This window comes from Hyperolius riggenbachi, chromosome 2, assembly GCF_040937935.1.
Source record: "Hyperolius riggenbachi isolate aHypRig1 chromosome 2, aHypRig1.pri, whole genome shotgun sequence".
NCBI lineage: Eukaryota > Metazoa > Chordata > Amphibia > Anura > Hyperoliidae > Hyperolius > Hyperolius riggenbachi.
Genome location: NC_090647.1, coordinates 6,688,458 through 6,712,603, shown reverse-complemented (window position 1 = coordinate 6,712,603; position 24,146 = coordinate 6,688,458). Strand labels below are relative to the sequence as shown.

Here is a 24,146-nt window from a genome sequence, read left to right as displayed (position 1 = left end):
AATTTGTTTCCAGTACATCTCTCTGTTCTTTTGAAGCTTAAGGCTGGTTTCACACCAGGACGTTGCGTTTTAGGGGACATTAAGGTCGCATAACGTGCCCCTAACGCAACGCCTGGTGCTCTCTGATGTGGACGTCAGAGTGAGCCGTGTTGTGCAGCTCACTCTGGCGTCCGTGATGCGTACTCTTGGAGGCATGCGGCATCACGTGGTCCCGCCCGGCCAATCGCCGCACAGAGTGGCCGCTCCAGGAAGTAAACACTGCACGTCACTGAGTGCAGTGAATATTAATTAGCCATGTGCCTGGCCGCTCTCCCTTCCTCCCCAACATGACTGAGCATGTGCAGACAGTCTAACGCGGCTCTGCCGCTTATAAAGTACTACATGCAGTACGTTGTCTAATGGCGCAGCGTTACTGAGTAACGCAATGTGGGCACCGTGAACAGCCCATTGATTTTTCATTGCTGTGCGGTGGGCTGCGTTACTGGCTGCTCTAACGTGCGCCTGTAACGTCTCACTGTGAAAGCAGCCTTAAGGAACAGAGAGATGTACTAGATTCAAAGCTTATGATCGCTCACACCAAATGGGCTCAATGAACAGCTTGGAAAAAATCTTCTAATCCGGTCACTGTTTCACCTCTGATCAAAGTAACACGAGCTTCAGATTCTTATTGATTTTAATTTTGTCCTCTCTGTTAATATTTTTATCTAGTTTTGAATTTTTTTATTTTTTTTATTTTTTTGAATTGATTTTAAGTTTTAATTCTTTGCCTATACTTTAAGTTGCTTTTGCGTTTTTTAGCATTCATTTCCTTATTGCAACCTAGAAATTATCTATATTTCTTATTATTTGTTTATTTATTTGAATACTACATGCTGTCTATTATAATCTATGTATATATGTATTTCGAACGTGTATTGTAGTTATACTTTTAAGACACTAGGTGGCAGCATAATACTACTCCAGGCCACATGAGGTTTAATGGCCCTCATCATATTTCTCATCCCTTCGTTATCCATTGCTTTTTTCAAAACACTCTTTTCTTTTTTTTTCCCCTCACGTCACCTGCCCTCATTTTTAATACACTTTATACCACCTCTATCCTGCTACACTTGCTACATGCTTGCATGCATGTCTATGTTATTAATTTACCCTCCGTTCCCACCACCAAAATGGCATTTATGGTTTCAGAACACGCCCACGTGTGACGTCATGCGTACGTACATACATACGTACGTACGCGTATACGCCTGAGCGTCATACGGCGCACTGGCCGCACAGCACTGCAATTTTTGATGAGGTGGCCTCACCTCATTGGTTAATTGACCTCTAGGTCCTATATAAACACAGCCAAGGTGCACCTATCCTCACAGAGACGCTTGGCATTATTCCAGACCTACACTAGGTAAGTGAACCTTTATTGGACAATTTGATTCCTTATTTTGCCTACCAATGGGTGTTCCATTTTTTACCCAGTCCTTTTATGCACTTTATCCTGCTTTCCTTTATGCCTATAATACACGTTTAACAGGGTCTATGTGTATACTTGTTGTTTGTAAGAATCACCCTTCCTATTGTATGCACTGCATATATTTCATATGTTTACTCCTCCTTTTTATTGTACATACTACACACACCATCTTGCATATACTTATTTATTGATTGTTATCTGACCGTTATTTGTAAACTATGTATGGGTCCTTGGCCATGTTTCTCTGTTCTCTTCCTATGAAGCAGGGCTATACCTGCAAAACAAGTTGAAAAGTGTAGCATCTAATAAATATTATTTTTGATATAAAAGTAACAGATCTGTGTCGGTCTACTAGAGAGATAAGTCCACCACCACCTCCCTCTTTTAACCTCTTAAAGGGAACATAAACTGAGAAGAATATGGATGTTTCCTTTTTAAACAATACCAGTTGCCTGGCAGTCCTGCTGACATCTTTGGCTGCAGTAGTGGCTAAATCACACACCTGAAACAAGCATGCAGTTAATCCAGCCTGACTTCAGTCAGAGCACCTGATCTGCATGCTTGTTCAGGGGCTGTGGCTAAAAGTATTAGAGACACAGGATCAGCAGGCGATTCAGGCAACTAGTATTATTTTAAAAGGAAAAATCCATATCCTACTCTTAGCTTAGGTTCCCTTTAAGGTCCGCAGTGTTAAACCCCCCTAGTGACCAGACAGGCCATTTTTAACAAAATAGGCCACTGCAGCTTTAAGGGCTTGCTGCAGGGCCGCACAACTCAGCACACAAGTTACCCCCCCCCCCTTTTCTCCCCACCAACAGAGCTCTGTGTTGGTGGGCTGTGATCTCTCCCCCAATGTTTGTTTATTTTAAAATAAATATTTATTTGATTATTTTTTTTATGAAATTTTACTATTTTTTCTTTATTTTTAAAATCCCCCCTTCCCTCTCTCCCCCCCCCCCCCCCTTCCCCGCCAGCCAATCAGCCTGATCGACTGTCATAGGCTTCAGCTTATGACAGCGGATCACTTCCCTGCCTCTAGAGGGGACACCCATGTCACATCACAGCGCTGTACAGGGTGATTAGATGGCAGCTTTGCTGTCTAACAGTCTCCGAGTGGCGATCGCCACCGGGAGACTGATGGTGGGGTGGAGCTCCATCATTCATGTGGAGACACACGCACATCCTCACGCGCAATGTCCTGCATGCCCCATTGAAAAACATTCACACCAATCCACATGGAGTGGTCCTCTTGGGGCTGTCGCCGCTTTCATGCCAATTGGCGTGGAGTGGTCGGCAAGTAGTTAAACAGTTTTTAAACGTTTTTATCCTGTTTTGGCGCCTCTGTTCAAAAGTTTTCATCGTTGCCTAGTCCACTCTCAGTGGAGGGGTGTTACCCTTTCCTATCTGCAGAGAGGGACTTCTTCACCTAAGTGGGGTCAGGTCATAATCTCCCCAGCTGCCTGTCCAGTGGTTGCCTCATTACTGACCCACCTTTGTGAGTATAGCTGCCTCACGTTATCTTTCACATAACTGTGATTTATAAGCATACTACTAGTGTTGCTCTCCACGGCCTCGTCATCATGAGTCGCCCGAGATCATGAGCTGTTTTTCCTGATCACGAGGTCGGATTCCAAATTTGTGTTTGACTCTCGATCACGGATTCAGTTCCGAATGCACCCGTGATTGTGGGCCAAATCCGGCTCCTGATCACGGCCATCATTATAACCTAAAAACCAGATGATTTTAGTGGTTAATAGCAAAGCCCCCTTACATGAAATAAACACCACATTTGCAGGATATGTGAAGCAGAATAGTGGGAATAAGGGGACGTTTTTTTCTTCAAAAGGACCTTATAGTTTTTGAGAAAATCAATTTTAAAGTTTCAAAGGAAAGTAGTATATATTTCAATGCGGTAAACAACAGTTAATGTATTTACGGCATTTATCTGTATACTTCTTTCCTTTGAAACTTTAAAATCGATTTTCTCAAAAACTATAAGGTCTTTTTGAAAAAAACAATTCCCCTTCTTCCCATTTTTGAAAAATGTCCCCCCTTGTTCCCACTGTTCTACTTAACATATCCGGCAAATTTGGTGTTTCTATCATGTAAGGGGATTTGCTATTAACCGCTAAAGTCGGCGGATTTTGGCGGGCATTAATCATGAATACTTTTTTTTCAAACTTTAAAAATCGATTTTCTCAAAAACTATAAGGTTTTTTTGAAAAAAAAAATATAAGTTGTAGCCATCATCTTAATAATCCATAGAATTTTGGTGATTGTAGCATGTATGGGGGATTAGCTAGTGTCGTTAAATTAAAATGCGTGATCATGGCGGTGATCACGGATTCCACAGCATATCCGGACTTTGATTCTGCCGTGGCTGAATTTACTGGACTTCATTAAGTGGGGGTATCTGAGCATCACTTCCATACGACACTATATTGGGCTCTCAGTCTCCCCCATTACCCCCCCCCCTTTTTTTCTTCTCGTGCATGAATTGCATATGGGGTCTTATCTATACATTTCCTTTTAAATCCCCAACAAGCAAGAAAATATTCAAAATAATTTTTATGGTAATTTTTCAGCTACCTTTTGGTACTTTTTCAATTGAAAAATGTTGAAAAGTTATTTTAAAGATAAGATGAAAAATGATCTCCTCGGAGGTGAAAAAATAAGTTGCATAGGGGCCACAGTATCTTCTGCTTATGGGCGGACTCACACGGTGAATGCCGGGGCCACGTATATCCAATGCTCAATGTTTTTCTGCAACCAATCATCCGTTCCCATAATTCCAATGTGTTTTGAGCCACTAGGGGGACATGGAACCCCCAAACGTCACTGGAAACTACACAAAGAATTTCGGGAATTCTGGTTGACCACAACTTTTGCGCAATCGCTGGCAAACAATGGTAAATGCATTGAGATGAATGTTCCCATTCCTCTCCATGGGGGACATGGTCGATCCTGGAAATGTCTCGAGTGGCAGCGGCCATCACGGTGGGGACCAGCCCTAATTTTTCACATAATCACATCTTTGATTTAAACATTTATAATTTTTTTAATCTTTTTAATTGTTTTTTGTTGTTGTTGTTGTTGTAGTAATATCACACTCCTCACCTATGAAGAGATAAGATATGGGGGGATGGGTGGGGGGGGGCTTTATGTCAATGCTGCTGAACAAACTGTTACTTGCATTCCGTAGTCACATGACAAGCAGTGCAGGATAAAACATGATAGATGCAAGGTACATTACACCGAGAGATACCTGGCTTGGCAGATACAAGCAAACAGCGGATACTTTCTGTATGACCTTCATACAATGGTGACTATGCTGCCTCTTCAGGACCGCCCATCGTAAAATGATCTGACCACATATGAATGCTAGTTTCTCACACTCTGGGAGTTGTGCTCAGCTGACCCCTTCTGGAATGACTGAGGAGCTGCTGATTGGCTCCTCATCACCTGATCACTAGGATTGAATAATTATCACTTCTTCTCTATTCAAATCTTCATTTTCACCTCTGGTTATTGCCCCGGCAGTGTTCCTAAAAATGAATAATTGACATCATTGTGTCATTTATGCATAGAAAACATTTGGAACAATCCGTTTCTGAAAATGTTATTTCTGCAATTAGAGATATTTACATGTTTTTGGTTGAGAAATTCAGAAAATTCTACTTTTAAAGAATATTTTCTCTCAAAAAAACAAAACAAACAAAAACAAAACAAATTAACAATTTAATATATATCAATAGTATCAAAAGAAAGCCATGTTTGTTCCAAAAAAAAGCAAGACTGGGGCTGGCTGAACACCTACTAATCACAGCACCACATCATGCCACAGGAATCAGCCTTCCTTATGACCCTGTGCCACGGTGTGGCGTCATATGCGTCATAGGCCCGCCCTAGGCTCAGTGACGTACTTCCTGTTGGACAGGAAGTATGTCACTGGGATTCCTGTTGGTCCACATCACACTGCGCTCCTGCTGTGCACACTGCCTGCCTCACTCAATGACCAGCATTACTGCATAAGCCGTGCAATAGGCACATATCCTGCGGTAGCGCACTGCAGACTTTGCGTCGGTATTGCAGCAATTGGGATACTTCCAGCGCACCACGTCACATAGAACATGTGGCATAGTCCTGGAGACTTGCATGGTCCTTGTGGTGGGAATGCGGTGGGGAAGAGTAACGCAGGATGACATAGCGTGCAAGTGTGCAAAGGGTCTAAATGTGTTTGGGGAGACTAAAAATTGCCAGAGATATTTCAATTTAAGCAAAAACATTGCAAAGCAAAAGCAATGTCTCAGTCCTAAAGAATTATTCTTATTGTTTTTTTTGTTTGTTTTTGTTTTTACAGATCCTGTTATTAACATCTTGACTACAACAAGAAGACTCTCTGTGGTATCTACCGCTACTCCAACAACAACTAGCACAACTACAACACCAACCACAACACCAACCACTACAACACCAACAACTACAAGAACAACCACTCCAACTACAACTTCTACAACTACAAGCACAACCACAACAACTGCCGCAGTCACATACATAGCAGGTAAGTCTGCAACCAGCACAGCTAATAAAACCCAACTCACAAATCTTGCCAAGTATCTCATTTTGTTGTTCCCTCAACTATAGGATGATTAATAAGATAAACAGGTCAGGGGTGAAATCATAATGTAAAGACGATAAGGAGGCGATAACTCAAGAGATAAGACAGAGAGAGGTTTATTCATAAAATGAATGTAAAAATCTTGTGTGCAGATACTGCATGGCAATTATACTGGTACTAATGCCAGTTATGCTGCATGCGTACATAAGGCCCACATGGTGCTAGCGTGTCCTGCAGTACGCAATCAACATAATGCACATTACCCTGGCAACACACACACTTTACATGAGTAACGCAGGTTGTGCTAATTGCACAGTACACCCTACATAACCGACGTAAGTGGCGGTAACACTGCAGTGCACAGGCAAGACAACACAGCATACCCAGCAATTGAAAATGCCAAACAAAAACGGTGGACTTTAGTTCTCCAAAAATGCAGCACCATTCTTGGATTAACCCAGCGCACCGGAATTGTCTGTTTGCCAGTTTATTTTGCTGTGTCTTACGTGTTGCTGCAAGTGTAAGGCCCTGTTTACAGTTAATCAGTTGGTATGCGTTAGTGTGCGTTGGTACGCATTTTTTCCATAGCAGTGCATTAGGAAGAAGATATCAGTTAAAACACGTTAAGTGTGAAAGGTGCCATAGGAAAACATGGGTGTTACTTTGAAAATCAGTTTTCTTTCTGTTTTAACTGAGAGCAACTGATTAAGTGTAAAATGGCCCTAAGCTTTGGGTGCAAGGGTTAATACAACCCTTTGCACCGCCCTTTCCCCTACTTATTGTCTGTGTGGGATGAGCACAGCAGCCTTGTTCTTCTGAATGGTTCTGGAAGCCCTACCAGCCAGGCTCCAAGCTGCAGCTCTCCTTATCCCACCACAGCCCATAATTGTCATGGTGTGACCGAGTTTGTAGCTCTAGCTCTTCTGAATGCTTCTGGAAGCCCTACCAGCCAGGCTCCAAGCTGCAGCTCTCCTTATCCCACCACAGCCCATAATAATTACAACCATGTGAGCGAGTTTGTAGCTCTAGCTCTTCTGAATGGTTCTGGAAGCCCTACCAGCCAGACTCCAAGCTGCAGCTCTCCTCTCCTTATCCCACCACAGCCCATAATTACAGCCATGTGAGCGAGTTTGTAGCTCTAGCTATTCTGAATGCTTCTGGAAGCCCTACCAGCCAGGCTCCAAGCTGCAGCTCTACTCTCCTTATCCCACCACAGCCCATAATTACAACCATGTGAGCGAGTTTGTAGCTCTAGCTCTTCTGAATGCTTCTGGAAGCCCTACCAGCCAGACTCCAAGCTGCAGCTCTCCTTATCCCACCACAGCCCATAATAATTACAACCATGTGAGCGAGTTTGTAGCTCTAGCTCTTCTGAATGCTTCTGGAAGCCCTACCAGCCAGGCTCCAAGCTGCAGCTCTCCTTATCCCACCACAGCCCATAATTACAACCATGTGAGCGAGTTTGAAGTTCTAGCTCTTCTGAATGCTTCTGGAAGCCCTACCAGCCAGGCTCCAAGCTGTAGGTCTCCTTATCCCACCACAGCCCATAATTGTCATGGTGTGAGCGAGTTTGAAGCTCTAATAGTTTGTAGAATGGCTGGTTGGATGAAAATGTATTCTGCTAATCTAAATTTCACATTGAATGCATACATTGTCTGCTTGCATGCTGGTATGGGTAGACCAATCCTATCCTTGATGATTCTGGTGGATTTCTCAGTCACAATCATCATTCCCTGATCAGTTGGGACATCTCTAAGCTCTTGTGTTTCTCTTGGCCAGTATAAGAGGATGATATGATATGGGGGAATGGGGGAGAATGAGTAACAAAATGTTCAAATCTAACCAATTTCTTATTTTTTCTCTCTTCCAGGTCTCACCTTATGTAAGTATGTCACTCTTTCTGTTCTTGTAGAACCAAATGATTATGATTGACGACGATGATATTATGAATCTGATGATGATTATTATTATTATTGTTGTGGCAAAAGTGTGAGGAAGAGACCAGACTAGAGGAGGAGATAAGCTTCTATGGGCGTGATTCACAAAATGGTGGTAAGTGTTAGTGAAAATCATTTTTTTTCACGTAAAATTTCACGCGAAGCACAGCGTGCTAACACTTAGCAAAATTTGCGTTCGCGCATTAACGTGAATTTTTTGTGCGATAAAATTGCTTTATCATGCGAACCCGCAAATAAATTGCGTTAACGCGTGAACATGAATTTTGCGCAAGAAAATCGTTGTTTTTTTCACACGAAAACGTGGTAAAACGAGCAAAAAAAAGTGCTAACAGCCGTGCTAACAGTTAGCACTGTTTTGTGAATCAAGCCCTAAGTGGGATGGTATCTGGGGATTAATGAGGAAATGTGCGGGGGGAATAACCTGTGTGGAACATTATATGACTGGAGGGACAGCGGTGGAACCAGGACACATAGACCGGGCCAGGAAGGCTCTATTAGATGCAGAACCTTCTGTATTAGGTAAGTATGTCAGTCTTTGTCTCGCTTCAGAGTTGCTCTAAGGGTTTCTGTACAACACACCAAGGACCATCAGAAGCAATAGTAGGATACGTGTGGAAAGCTTAAAGTGCAGAAATCCGCTCAAAATGCAAAAGTAGCATCTGCGATCTTGGTGTCAAGTGATGCCAATGTCACTTGAGGGCAGAAGTCACTTCTGACCCTGACTAAAGAACGTAACCTCTGCCTATGGATTCTCCAATGTTTTCACTATATATCAAAGCAGATGTGACTTTCACATTATATTTCCTGTTTTGAGAGTATTTCCACACTTTAAGCGGATTTCCACAATCTAGCTGTGAGCGTCCTACTTCTGCCAATACAGTGACACAAATGCATCATTTCCGCCCATACATCAAGTCACTTCCGGGTTTTCAATTGGATGCCCAAACCAGGAAACTATTTACATCATTCTGAAGCATTGTATGTTTGTGAACATGATAAGGCATGGATGCACCAATGTGAAATGCATTGTTCCATGTGGCTAAACCTTCAATAAAGACAGTAACATATCTTTTTTCGGAGTAACATATTGATAAATTTATTTTTGTAAGGCTTGGTTCAAACATAAATCTGTACATTGCCGTTCCAGTCCAATCCTGTCAGTTTTCCATCAGCTTTCTATCGGTTTTACCTGACTGAACCTGAAATGTACACCTATTATCTGTGAACACACAGCCATAGAAAACTGATACAAAACTGACAGGACAGGACTAGACTAGAAGTGTAGAGATGTATGTGTGAGTAGTATGGATACAGAGGCACCAAAAGAATAACAGAATCTAAAAAGCAATAGCATATATGGTCAGTAGAAGAGCCAGGCTACTCATCTACGGAGAGCACCTTCTTAATCCTGAGTGGGGTCAGGTCTAATCTCCCCACCTGCCTATACAGTGGTTGCCTTTGAGGTAACCCTGCTTTGGGAGTATAGCTTATTACGCTATCATACTTCATTTCTACTACCAGTACATACTACACTATATTTGGCTCCTGGTGTCCTTACTTTGTGATTTATGTGTTACATAGTTACATAGTTATTTTGGTTGAAAAAAGACATACGTCCATCGAGTTCAACCAGTACAAAGTACAACACCAGCCTGCTCCCTCACATATCCCTGTTGATCCAGAGGAAGGCGAAAAAACCCCCATAAGGCATGGTCCAATTAGCCCCTAAAGGGAAAAATTCCTTCCCGACTCCAGATGGCAATCAGATAAAATCCCTGGATCAACATCATTAGGCATTACCTAGTAATTGTAGCCATGGATGTCTTTCAACGCAAGGAAAGCATTTGAACAGGTCTAGAAACACACACAAAAATGATGCCAACTGTCAAAAGCTGACAGGACGAGGACTGGACACCTTTTCATGTGTGAACCCAGCCCACATGAAAAAAACAACAGATCCCATTAAATGTTGGATTGACTTTAGCTGTGTCTTATTATCAGTTGTCGGTCGCCTCTTATCAGTGACAACGCTTTGTCGTCTTGACAAAAGTTGTCCAACTTCTTCAAGTTGTTAATATAATTGTGCATTTTAAAAGACTTTTGTTGAGCGTGGGTATGTGGCTTATTTCTCAACCCTGTGTGTGTCAAGTCCCTGGCCTCAGGCTCCGCTTGCTGACTGTTTGTTGCAGAGTGGGAGCAGTGTGAACGCTGCTGGGTCATGTCAAGTCTCTGGCCTCAGGCTCCCCTTGCTGACTGTTTGTTGCAGAGTGGGAGCAGTGTGAACGCTGCTGGGTCATGTCAAGTCCCTGGCCTCAGGCTCCGCTTGTTGACTGTTTGCTGCCCTCTGCAGGATGTAGAGGTGTATGGTCACATATGATGGGCTTGCCCCCCATTGAAAACGTTTGGAAAGATCCCGGGACCACCCTAAGTTGGGCTTCAACTGAAAGCTTTGTACTAAGGGAATATATGTGGCTCCTCAGTATCACCAGTAGCAATCCATTGACCATCTCCTGTATATTGGCAGCTTTACAGAAAAAAAAACTGATTAACCCATTTGCGTTCCATCGTTTTCACTTCAGAAATGTTCACCTCCCATTCATTAGCCTATAACTTTATCACTACTTATCACAATTAACTGATCAATATCTTTTTTTTTCCGCCACCAATTAGGCTTTCTTTGGGGGGTACATTTTGCTAAGAGCCACTTTACTGTAAATGCATTTTAACAGGAAGAATAAGAAAAAAACTGAAAAAATCATTATTTCTCAGTTTTCAGCCATTATAGTTTTAAAATAATACATGCCTCCATAATTAAAACTCACGTATTGTATTTGCCCATATGTCCCGGTAATTACACCGTTAAAATTATGTCCCTATCACAATGTATGGCGACAATATTTTATTTGGAAATAAAGGTGCATTTTTTCCGTTTTGCATCCATCACTATTTACAAGTTTAAAATAAAAAAATGTAGAAATATATCATCTTTACATTGATATTTAAAAAGTTTAGACCCTTAGGTAAATATTTACATGTTTTTTTTTTATTATTATAATGTTTTGTTTGTTTTTTTATATTAAACATTTAATTTGGGTAGTTTTGGGAGGGTGGGATGTAAACTATAGGTTTATAATGTAAATGTGTTTTTATTTTATTTATTTTTTTTACTTTTATTTGTAGTTTTACTTTTTTGCCACAAGATGGAGGCCATGAGTTTGTTTACATGACGTCACTCTAAGCGTAATACGCTTAGAGCGACGCATGGGGGAGGTGACAGCCAGAAAAGGCGAAGCTTCCAAGAGAAGCTGTCGCTTTTTCAGCGGGGGAGAGGAATCAGTGATCGGGCACCATAGCCCGATTCACTGATTGCCTGGCTAACGAACCGCGGGCCGGGAGCGAGCGTGCATGCGCACAATCAGCCGCGGGAGCACGCATGGTTCCTGGACGTAGTTTCTACGTCCAGGAACCAAAATAGGTTAAAGGGCCATTATCACAAAAAAGTGTAAAATTAAAAAATACATATCAACACATACAAATAAGAAGTATGTTTCTTCCAGAGTAAAATGAGCCATACATGACTTTTCTCCTATGTTGCTGTCACTTACAGTAGGTAGTAGAAACCAGCAGAACTGACAGGTTTTGAACTAGTCCATCTCTTCATGGGGGATTCTCAGCAAAGCCACTCCTTCAAAAGGATTTATACAAAAGATGCTGGCCAGCCTCTCTGCTCGTTGCGTACTTTATTGTCAGTTGGACGGAGCAACTGACGTTCACTACGTGCTGTTGAAAATATAGAAATCCCTGAAAATATCCCATGAGGAGATGGGTTAGTCTGAAGTCTGTCGGTTCTGTCAGATTTCTACTACTAACTGTAAGTGACAACAACATAGGAGAAAAGTCATTGATGGATCATTTTACTCTGAAAGAAACATACTTCTTTTTCGTATGTGTACACTTGTGTTTTAAATTTGATTATATATATATATATATATATATATATATATATATATATATATATATATATATATATATATATATATATATATATATATATATATATATATATACAAAAATAGGAGGTAATACCGCTACACTCCACAGGTGAGACAGTGCTGGAACAAGGGCAGCCTGGCCATAATGGGACAGATATAGACAAGAAGGTCCACACAACATCTCATCACAATAGTTTTATTCAGCACATATCCCAACACAGTAAAATGAGCATACGGCTTTTCACCTCTTAAGGACCAGAGCTTTTTTTTCTATTCAGACCACTGCAGCTTTTACGGTTTATTGCTCGGTCATACAACCTACCACCTAAATGAATTTTACCTTCTTTTCTTGTCACTAATACAGCTTTCTTTTGGTGCTATTTGATTGCTGCTGCAATTTTTAGTTTTTATTATATTCATCAAAAAAGACGAATTTGGTCAAAAAAATGATTTTTTTTCCTTACTTTCTGTGCTGACATTTTTCAAATAAAGTAAATTTTTTGTATACATTTTTGTCCAAATTTATTGTGCTACATGTCTTTGATAAAAAAAAACCTGTATATTTATTGGTTTGGGTAAAAGTTATAGCGCTTACAAGCTATGGTGCCAAAAGTGAATTTTCCCATTTTGGAGCATCTCTGACTTTTCTGACCACCTGTCATGTTTCATGAGGTGCTAGAATTCCAGGATAGTATAAATACCCCCCAAATGACCACATTTTGGAAAGAAGACACCCAAAAGTATTTACTGAGAGGCATAGTGAGTTCATAGAAGATTTTATTTTTTGTCACAAGTTAGCGGAAAATGACACTTTGTGACAAAATTAAGTTTCCATTTCTGCTAACTTGTGTCAAAAAAAAAAATGAAATCTGCCATGGACTCCTCATGCCCCTCTCTGAATACTTTGGGGTGTCTACTTTCCAAAATGGGGTCATTTGTGGGGTGTGTTTACTGTCCTGGCATTTTGGGGGGTGCTAAATTGTAAGCACCCCTATAAAGCCTAAAGGGGCTCATAAGACTTTGGGCCCCTTAGCGCACTTAGGCTGCAAAAAAGTGTCACACATGTGGTATCGCCGTACTCAGGAGAAGTAGTATAATGTGTTTTGAGGGTGTATTTTTACACATAACCATGCTGGGTGGGAGAAATATTTCTGTAAATGGACAATTGTGTGTAAAAAAAAAAAAAATGTAATTTACAGAGATATTTCTCCCACCCAGCATGGGTATGTGTAAAAATACAACCCAAAACACATTATACTACGTCTCCTGAGTATGGAGATACCACATGTGTGGCACTTTTTTTGCAGCCTAGGCACAACGTCCAATGAGTACCTTTAGGATTTCACAGGTCATTTTGAAGCATTTGGTTTCTAGACTACTCCTCACGGTTTAGGGCCCCTAAAATGCCAGGGCAGTATAGGAACCCCACAAGTGACTCAATTTTAGAAAGAAGACACCTCAAGGTATTCTGTTAGTAGTATGGGGAGTTCATAGAAGATTTTATTTTTTTCACAAGTTAGATGAAAATAACACTTTGTGAAAAAAACTATAAAAATCAATTTCCGCTAAATTGTGACAAAAAAGAAAATCTTCCATGAACTCCCCATACTACTAACGGAGTAACTAAAGTAACTAAGTAACTAAAACCTTAGGGTTTCTTCTTTCTAAAATGGGGTCACTTGTGGGGTTCCTATACTGCCCTGGCATTTTAGGGTCCCTAAACCGTGAGGAGGAGTCTATAAACCAAATGCCTCAAAATTACCTTTGGGCCCCTTATGCTGCAAAAAAAGTGCCACACATGTGGTATCACTGTACTTAGGAGAAGTAGTATAATGTGTTTTGGGGTGTATTTTTACACATACCCATGCTGGGTGGGAGAAATATCTCTGTAAATGGACAATTGTGTGTAAAAAAAAATCAAAATATTTTAATTGTATGGTGAGTTCATAGAAGATTTTATTTTTTTTCACAAGTTAGCGGAAATAGATTTTTATTGTTTTTTTTTTCTTCATAAAGTGTCATTTTACTCTAACTTGTGACAAAAAATAAAATCTTCTATGAATTCATCATACACCTAACGGAATACCTTGGGGTGTCTTCTTTCTAAAATGGGGTCACTTGTGGGGTTCCTATACTGCCCTGGCATTTTAGGGGCCCAAACCCATGAGGAGTAGTCTGGAAACCAAATGCCTCAAAATGCCTGTTCAGGGGTATAAGTATCTGCAAATTTTGATGACAGGTGGTCTATGAGGGGCCGGATTTTGTGGATCCGGTCATAAGCAGGGTGGCCTCTTAGATGACAGGTTGTATTGGCACTGAAGTGCAGGAAGCGCAGGATGTTCTCAAATCGTGACCTGGACATGGCAGCAGAGTACATGGGCATGTGATGTATTGGGTGTGTAGACCAATAAGACCGCAATTCATTCTTTTTGACTAGACCCATGTTAAGGAGAAGGCCCCAAAAAATGTTATGTTCGGAAACTTGGAGTGGTTTCCACCGAAAAGGCTGGGCATGGTAGCTTCTTGGATTGGTGGTTGCGTATTGTGTAGCATAACAGTTGGTCTCAGCGACAATTAGGTCGTAGAGACCAGCAGTGATCAGAAAAAAAAAATTACTGTCACTGCGGTGGGGCGGGTGAGGGCTTGGCCGGGTGATCAGAAGCCCCCAGGGGGCAGATTAGGGCCTGATCTGATGGATAGGAGTGCTAGGGGTGACAGGAGGTGATTGATGGATGTCTCAGGGGGTGATTAGAGGGGAGAATAGATGCAATCAATGCACTGGGGAGGTGATCGGAAGGGGGTCTGAGGGGGATCTGAGGGTTTGGCCGCGTGATCAGGAGCCCACACGGGGCAAATTAGGGCCTGATCTGATGGGTAGGTGTGCTAGGGGGTAACAGGAGGTGATTGATGGAGTTGTGATTAGAGGGGGGAATAAATGCAAGCAATGCACTGGGGAGGTGATGGGGGGGGGGGGGGGTCTGAGGGCAATCCAGGGGTGTGGGCGGGTGATTGGGTGCATGCAAAGGGGCAGATGAGGGTCTGATCTGATGGGTATGATGGGTAGCAGTGACGGGGTGATTTATGGGTGATGTATGGGTGATTATAGGGCAGAACAGATGTAAATAATGCACTGGAGAGGTGTTCAGGCGGGGTCTGAGGGTGATCTGAGGGTGTGGGTGGGTGTTTGGGTGTCTGCAGGAGGCAGTTTATGGTCCGATCTGATGGGTAGCAGTGACAGGTGGTGACAGGCGGTGACGGAGTGATTGATAGGTAATCAGGGTGTGATTAAAGGGGAGAATAGAGGCAAGAAATGCACTGGCGAGGTGATCAGGGCTGGGGTCTGAGGGCATCCTGAGGGTGTGGGCCGGTGATTGGGTGTCCGTAAGGGGCAGATGAGGGTCTGATCTGATGAGTAGCAGTGACAGGTGGTGACAGGGGGTGACGGGGTGATTGATAGGTGATCAGTAGGTGATTACAGCAGAGAATATGTGCAAGCAATGCACTGGCAAATTGATAAGGGGGGGTCTGAGGGCATTCTGAGGGTGTGGGCAGGTGATTGGGTGCCCGCAAGGGGCAGATTAGGGCTTGATATGATGGGTAGCAGTGACAGGTGGTGACGGGGAGATTGATGAGTGATTAGTGGGTGATTAGAAGGAAGAACAGAGGTAAACAATGCACTTCAGAGGCGATCTGAGGGAGGTCTGCGGGCGATATGAGGGTGCGGAGTGGGTGATCAGGTGCCCGCAAGGGGCAAATTAGGGCCTGATCTGATGGGTAGGTGTGCTAGGGGGTAACAGGAGGTGATTGATGGAGTTGTGATTAGAGGGGGAATAGATGCAAGCAATGCACTGGGGAGGTGATGGGGGGGGTCTGAGGGCGATCCGAGGGTGTGGGCGGGTGATTGGGTGCCTGCAAAGGGGCAGATGAGGGTCTGATCTGATGGGTATGATGGGTAGCAGTGACGGGGTGATTTATGGGTGATGTATGGGTGATTATAGGGGAGAACAGATGTAAATAATGCACTGGAGAGGTGTTCAGGCGGGGTCTGAGGGTGATCTGAGGGTGTGGGTGGGTGTTTGGGTGCCTGCAGGAGGCAGTTTAGGGTCTGATCTGATGGGTAGCAGTGACAGGTGGTGACAGACGGTGACGGGGTGATTGATAGGTGATCGGGGTGTGATTAGAGGGGAGAATAGATGCAAGAAATGCACTGGCAAGGTAATCAGGGGCTGGGGTCTGAGGGCGTCCTGAGGGTGTGGGCGGGTGATTGGGTGCCCGTAAGGGGCAGATGAGGGTCTGATCTGATGGGTAGCAGTGACAGGTGGTGACAGGGGGTGACGGGGTGATTGATAGGTGATCAGTAGGTGATTACAGCAGAGAATATATGCAAGCAATGCACTGGCAAATTGATAAGGGGGGGTCTGAGGGCATTCTGAGGGTGTGGGCAGGTGATTTGGTGCCCGCAAGGGGCAGATTAGGGCCTGATCTGATGGGTAGCAGTGACAGGTGGTGACGGGGAGATTGATGGGTGATTAGTGGGTGATTAGAGGGGAGAACAGATGTAAACAATGCACTTCGGAGGCAATCTGAGGGCGGTCTGCGGGCGATTTGAGGGTGCAAAGCGGGTGATCAGGTGCCCGCAAGGGGCAGGTTAGGGTCTGATCTAATGGGTGTTAGCGACAGGTGGTGACAGGGGGTGATTGACAGGTGATTGACAGGTGATCAGTGGGTGATTACAGGGAAGAATATATGTATACAGTACACAGGGGGGGGGGGGGGTCTGGGGAGGATCTGAGGGTGTGGGGGGGGGGTGATCAGGAGCCCCCAGGGGGCAGTTTGGGACCTAATCTATAATATATCTCTGACAGATAGTGACAGGGAGTGATTGATGGGTGATTAGAGGGCTGATTGGGTGCAAACAAGGGTCTGGGGGGTGGACGGGGGGGGGGGGCTGAGGAGTGCTGTGGGTAATCAAAGGGCAGGGGGGGCAGATCAGTGTGTTTGGGTGCAGACAGGGAGGGCTGCAGCCTGCCCTGGTGGTCCCTCGATCACTGGGACCACCAGGGCAGGAGGCAGCCTGTATAATACGCTTTGTATACAATACAAAGCGTATTATACGCTTACTATGTGGCGATCTGTGGGTTAACAACCCGCCGGAGCTTCTGAACGGCCGGCGGGTTGACGTCACGGGTGGGCGGAGCCTATTGCCGGTGGATGCGCGCGCAATGAGCGCGCGATCCCCGGCCAGAGAGCGCAGAATGAGCGACCACCGATGGGCGTATTGCGGTCATTCTGTGCACCACTTTGCCGCCGCCAATCGGCTGTGGGCGGTCGGCAAGTGGGTAATCTTAGCCACTAAGACATGCTCATTTTACTGTGTTGTGATATGACCTGAATACAACTATTCTGAGAGTTGTGTGGACCTTCTTGTCTGTATTTGTCCTTTAATGAAAGACGGAGAACGAAAGCAGTTCCAGATGTCGCCGATTGGCAAAATAGACTCTCAGATCTTTTAGATGTAGAACTCAGTCGTTTCTTCGTACAATGCGAGATGGAAGACACAATTAGCATAAATCACGTCCATAATTAGGAATGCTTGCTTGCATACCTGTTTCCCTTTTTATTTTATTTTTGTCTAACTGTTCCTCTTACTGCTCTTTCCCTTCACGTCTCCTCCTTCAATGCAAATCATAATGTGAACTTAAAGAGGACCTGTAAACAAGGACTGAACTTCATCCCAATCAGTAGCTGATACCCCTTTCCCATGAGAAATCTATTCCTTTTCTCCAATAGATCCTCAAGTCGGTGTGCATGGATGATATTGTGGTGAAACCCCTCCCACAGTGTGATGTCATGACCATGGTCTGACAGTTTGCTGTCTGGAAACCTCATTGCATTGTGGGAAGTAACATCTTTTTCCAACTGTCAAGCAAGCAACATCTCCATCTGTGCATAGAACTCTCAGTACTAACAAATATTCCGTACAAATCACCTGACAGATCTAAAGGCGTCACCACCAGTGATATATTTCAGAACGTAAATCAGGGAGAGGAAAGATCCTACAATGTGCAACACTTACTGAATAATCTATGAAAGAATATCCTCTGTCTCTGTGTCCCATCTCTGCACTCCCTGTGTGTGTGACACATGTTTTGCGCTACTGCGCATGTGCAGGGCGGGCGGTCACATGCACAGTGACTGTGCGGCAGTGGCGGCAGTCACAGGGAGAATGAGAGGGAAGGAAAGGGAGAGAATGGAGGCGGGGTTTCAACACAGACCTATTTTTAAACGGGCTTACGTCTACCAGTTGAAAATAATAAGCCATTTTTCTAATTAAGTTATTTTTCTACAGGTCCTCTGTAAGGCCCAACTCGAAGAGCTTGCTGATAAAGTCTGTTTCCCATTCTGGGCCAATAAAGATTTTCAATTCAACTGAGAGTCTGCAAATAAAAAGATCTAATTCAAATTATAGATGACTAGTATTTATAGATATTGATTGGATCCATTGTGTTATTACTGAAATGTATCCATTTTATTTAAATGTCTTTTTTTTCTGGATTTGTACAGATGCCAAATCCTGCAGTGATTGCAACTCTACAACAACCGCCAACTGTGCTGCCAAGTCAGGCTACGTGTCGTGTTCCTGCAAGCCTGGATATGTGGGCAATGGCTGGAACTGCACACTTATGGCGTTCTGTGACACCCGTCCATGCTGTCCTGATGGCTACACCTGGGATACAAAGCAGAAGCTATGTGCGGACATCAATGAGTGTGCCAGCCCTACACTGAACAAGTGTTCTCCAACAGACACCTGTGTCAACAGGAACGGCATCTACGTGTGTAATAGAAACAGGAATGCCCCATGTGGTGGAACAGAAGCCAGCCCCTGCACCAATGACCAGGACTGTCTGAGGATCAGTGGGGAAGCTCAGTGTGCGGACCCTTGTTATAACTACCAGCAGGTCAATGGAGCCAACCGGCTGGCCAACATCAACTCCACCGGAAGATTCCCCACTGACCGGAACCTCTGTGGTTGGTACCGTTATGTTGGCACTGGATCCAGCCTGAAGGAAGGGTGTGTGGGACCTCTGAAGTGTGGATCCCTGGAACCATACACACTAGGAGGAATCCACCCAAAGATTGGAGATGGGATCCAGATTGTGCCTCTGCTAATTAACAGTGTGGCCTCCGGATGTTACAATGGGCCAAATATTCTTGTGAAAGCCTGTCCTGGGGGACATTACGTCTACAAATTCACTGGATCCCTCAAATTTGATGTCTACTGCACAGGTGAGTCAATATACTGCACAGGTGAGTCACTATACTGCACAGGTGAGTCACTGTAGGGCACAGGTGGGTCACTGTACTGCACAGGTAAGTCACTGTAGGGCACAGGTGAGTCACTGTACTGCACAGGAGAGTCACTATACTGCACAGGTGATTCAGTATACTGCACAAGTGATTCACTATACTGCACAGGTGAGTCACTGTACTGCACAGGTGGTTAACTGTACTGCACAGGAGAGTCACTACCGCACAGGTGAGTCACTATATTGCACAGATAAGTCACTATACTGCACAGGTGAGTCTCTGTACTGCACAGGTGAGTAAATGTACTGCACAGGTGAGTCACTGTACTGTACAGGTGAGTCACTATACTGCACAGGTGAGTCACTGTACTGCACAGGTGTATCACTATACTGCACGGGGGGGATCACTATACTGCACAGGTGAGTCTCTGTAATGCACAGGTTAGGCACTATTCTGCACAGGTGAGTCTCTGTACAGCACAGGTGAGTCACTGTACTGCACAGGTGAGTCACTGTACTGCACAGGTGAGTCTCTGTAATGCACAGGTGAGTCACTATACTGCACAGGTGAGTCACTGTACTGCACAGGTGAGTCACTGTACTGCACAGGTGTGTCACTATACTGCACAAGTGAGTCACTGTACTGCACAGGTGAGTCACTATACTGCACAGGTGAGTTACTGTACAGCACAGGTGAGTCACTGTACTGCACATGTGAGCCACTGTACTGCACAGGTGAGTCACTATACTGCACAGGTGTGTCACTATACTGCTCAAGTGAGTCACTGTACTGCACAGGTGAGTCACTATACTGATACATCACAACAACTTGAATTGTTTAATCTCTCCTTAGAATCTGATTGGTGGTTATAGGAATGCCACTTCAGTTAATACTCCAACATATGGGGCTTTGGATGGGGCCACCTGAAAACTTTAATGAAAGTTGTTTTTATTTTTCCTTTAGACCCTGTGCTCAATATCCCAATGACAACAACTGTTACTTCAAGATCAACATCTACTCCCACAACGACATCAGCAACTACTACTCCCACTTCTACTACAATAACCATTACTCCCACAACTACATCAACAACTACTACTCCCACAACTACATCAACAACTACTACTCCCACAGCTACATCAACAACCACGACTCCCACAACAACATCAACCACGACTCCCACAACTACATCAACCACTACTCCCACAACCACTACAACAACCACTACTCCCACAACTACATCAACAACTACTACCCCCACAACTACTACAATAACCACTACTCCCATAACTACTACAACAACTACTACTCCCACAACTACTACAACAACTACTACTCCCACAACTATTACAACAACCACTACTCCCACAACCACTACAACCACTACTCCCACAACCACTACTCCCACAACTATTACAACAACCACAACTCCAACAACCACTACTACCCCCACAGTTACTACAACAACCACAACCCCGACAACTACATCAACCACTACTCCCACAGGCACTACAACCACTACTCCCACAACTACAACGACCACTACTCCCACAACTACAAAAACTACACCTACAAGCACAATGTCCACTACTCCAACAACTACTTCAACTACAACTTTTTCAGCTGTATCTTCAACAGGTAACTTTACAATAATGTTCAAACAAAATCATGATTTTTCCATCAGAAACAGAACTAGCTGCTCGGAAATGTAAATATTCACCAATCCTCTTAACAGCAGTTTTAGCTTGTCTCCTGCAGCAAATATTAACCCTCTACCTACCAGAGGTAGCTATAGGATCTGTATGTAACATGGCACACATTGGGCACTATAACTGAGTTATCCAGCCCTGACGATAGATCAAGGCGGGCCTTAACAGCCTCTGGTTGGATACCTCATTCAAAGCTAGGGATGCTCATTCGGATTCCGCGGAAATGCAATTTCCGAAATTCCGACCGGAAATTGCATTTCCGCATCGGAATGCGGAAATCGGTAATGCAAGTGCCGTAGGCGAATTTCCCACGGAAATTGCGGAAATTTTTGCCGGAAATCGTGGAAATTCCACCCGACTTTAACATCGAATTTCTCAAAAACTATAAGGTCTTTTTGAAAACTTTTTTTGCATATTGTTCACAAGATTCAGTTTAATAAACCCTGAAAATGTGGCGTTTCTAGGACTTATGGGGGCTTTGCTATGAACCGCTAAATTCGGCAGATTTTTACTGTAATGTAAAATGCAGAAAATCTGCATCTGCCTATTTTCTGCATTTTACATTACAGTAAAAATCCGCCAACTTTAGCGGTTAATAGCAAAGCCCCCGTAAGTCCTAGAAACACCAAACTTTCAGGGTTTACAGAATCTTCTGAACAAGATGCAAAAAAAGGTTTTCAAAAATACCTTACAGTTTTTGAGAAAATCGATGTTAAATTTGGGCGGAATTTCCGCGATTTCTGGCGGTAATTCTGCATCGGAGTGCGGTAATTGGTAGCGGAAAGCAGAATTGGTAATTGGTACCTGATGGAATGCGGAATTACCGCGGAATCGGAAATTGGCATTCCGACCATCCCTATTCAAAGCATGCTAGCTGATATCTGGGAAGAGTGAGGATGGTGAGGAGAAAGTGTGATGAAGATGGGTGAGGCAAGAGAGTGAGGATGTGGTGGAGGAGAATGAGAATAGGGAGGGAAGAGTGAGGATGGGGAGGGGAGAGTGCGGTGGGGGAGAGAGTGAGGATGGGGAGAGGAGAGTGAGGATGGGGAGAGTGAGGAGGATGGGAAGCGTGAGGGGTGGAGAGTGAGGATGGGGAAGGGAGAGTGCGGTGGAAGAGGGGAGAGAGTGAGGATGGGGAGAGAAGAGGGAGGATGGGGAGAGTTAAGACGATGGGGAAAGTGAGGGTGGAGAGTGAGGGGTGGAGAGTAAGGATGGGGAGGGAAGAGAGGAAGGATGGGCAAGGGGAGAGCTCGGTGGAAGAGGGGAGAGAGTAAGGATGGCCAAGGGGAGAGCGTGGTGGGGGAAGGGAGAGACTGAGGATGGGGGAGAGAAGAGTGAGCATGGGGCAGGGGAGAGCATGAGGATGGGCAAGGGGGGAGCATGAGGATGGGGAGGGGAGAGAGTAAGGATGGGCAAGGGGAGAGCATGTTGGGGGAGGGGAGAGAGTGAGGATGGGGAGGGGAGAGTGAGCATGGGGCAGGGGAGAGTGAAGATGGGGAGGGGTGGGTGAGGATGGGGGTGGAGAGTGAGGATGGGGAGGGGAGAGTGAGGATGGGGATGGAGAGTGAGGATGAGGAGGGGTGAGTGAGGAAGGGGGTGGAGAGTGAGGATGGGGAGGTGTGAGTGAGGATGGGAAGGGGAGAGTGAGGATGGGGAGGGGAAAGTGAGGATGGAGTGAAGAGAGTGAGGATGGTGAGGGGAGAGTGAGGATGGGGGTGGAGAGTGAGGATGGGGAGGGGAGAGTGAGGATGGGGATGGAGAGTGAGGATGAGGAGGGGTGAGTGAGGAAGGGGGTGGAGAGTGAAGATGGGGAGGTGTGAGTGAGGATGGGAAGGGGAGAGTGAGGATGGGGAGGGGAAAGTGAGGATGGGGGTGGAGAGAGTGAGGATGGTGAGGGGAGAGTGAGGATGGGGGTGGAGAGTGAGGATGGGAAGGGCAGAGTGAGGATGGGGAGGGGAAAGTGAGGATGGGGGTGGAGAGAGTGAGGATGGGGAGGGGAGAGTGAGGATGGGGGTGGAGAGTGAGGATGGGGATGGAGAGAGTGAGGATGGGGAGGGGGAAGTGAGGATGGGGTGGAGAGAGTGAGGATGGGGGGGGGGGTAACGTGAGGATGGGGGTGGCAAGTGAGGATGGGGAGGGGAGTGTGTGGTGAATATGGAAGGAGTTGATGAAATAATGTAAACAAAAAAAAATCTGCTGTTTCCAATCTAATGAATATTATTTTTTTTCTTCCCTCTTTTTCAGCTTTATCATCATGTAAGTATTTTATTTATTGCTTAGAATGCACAGTAGTTCAGTTATAGTTGCCTTTATTGTTTTACTAGATTTATAGAAGTTAATATTATTATTAATAGTAGGTGTAGAAAAAAGTAGAAAAAGCAGACATAGTAGTGGTTGTAGAAGTTTCAATAGTAATAGTAGAAGAAGAAGAAGTGGAAGTACACAAATATGTACTAGTGGTATAGACACAGTAGTTGTAGACATAGTAATAATTAAAGTATTAGTAGACAAAGTAGTTGTAGTAGTAGTAGTAGTAGTGGTGGTGGTGGTAGTAGTAGTAGTAGTAGTAGTAGTAGTAGTAGTAGTAGTAGTAGTAGTAGTAGTAGTAGTAGTAGTAGTAGTAGTAGTAGTAGTAGTAGCAGTAGCAGTGGTAGTAGTAGTAGTAGTAAATGTTGTGGTAGTAGTAGAGTTAGTAATAGTAGTAGAAGAAGAAGTTGCAGAAGAGAAAGTAGTGATAGTAGTAGTTTTATAGTTGTCTTTATTGTTTTACTAAATTTATAGAAGTTATCAGTATTAATAATAAAAAAGTAGTGGGAGTAGACATAGTAGTAGTAGTAGACATAGTAGTAGTATTTGTAGTAGTAGTAGTAGTAGTAGTAGTAGTAGTAGTAGTAGTAGTAGTAGTAGTAGTAGTAGTAGTAGTAGTAGTAGTAGTAGTAGTAGTAGTAGTAATTGAAGAAGTAGTAGTAGTAATAGACATAGCGGTAGTAGTATTAGTAGTAGTAGTGATAGTAGGCATAGTAGTAGTAGTAGTAGTAGTAGTAGTAGTAGTAGTGGTAGTGGTAGTAGAAGTAGTAGTAGTAGTAGTAGTAG

General features: G+C 44.1%; 1 protein-coding gene across 1 annotated transcript in view; it reads left to right on the top strand.

Moving 5' to 3' along the window:
- The first annotated feature begins 8,439 nt into the window (after window positions 1–8,439).
- The window catches only part of LOC137542172 (mucin-2-like), a 48,431-nt gene continuing 32,724 nt past the window's right edge, over window positions 8,440–24,146 (top strand). Inside the window, exons 1-3 of the mRNA XM_068263896.1 lie at window positions 8,440–8,563; window positions 18,601–19,318; window positions 20,648–20,982. Of these exons, the coding sequence (XP_068119997.1) occupies window positions 8,440–8,563; window positions 18,601–19,318; window positions 20,648–20,982 (1,177 nt within the window). The remainder of the gene's footprint in view (window positions 8,564–18,600; window positions 19,319–20,647; window positions 20,983–24,146) is intronic.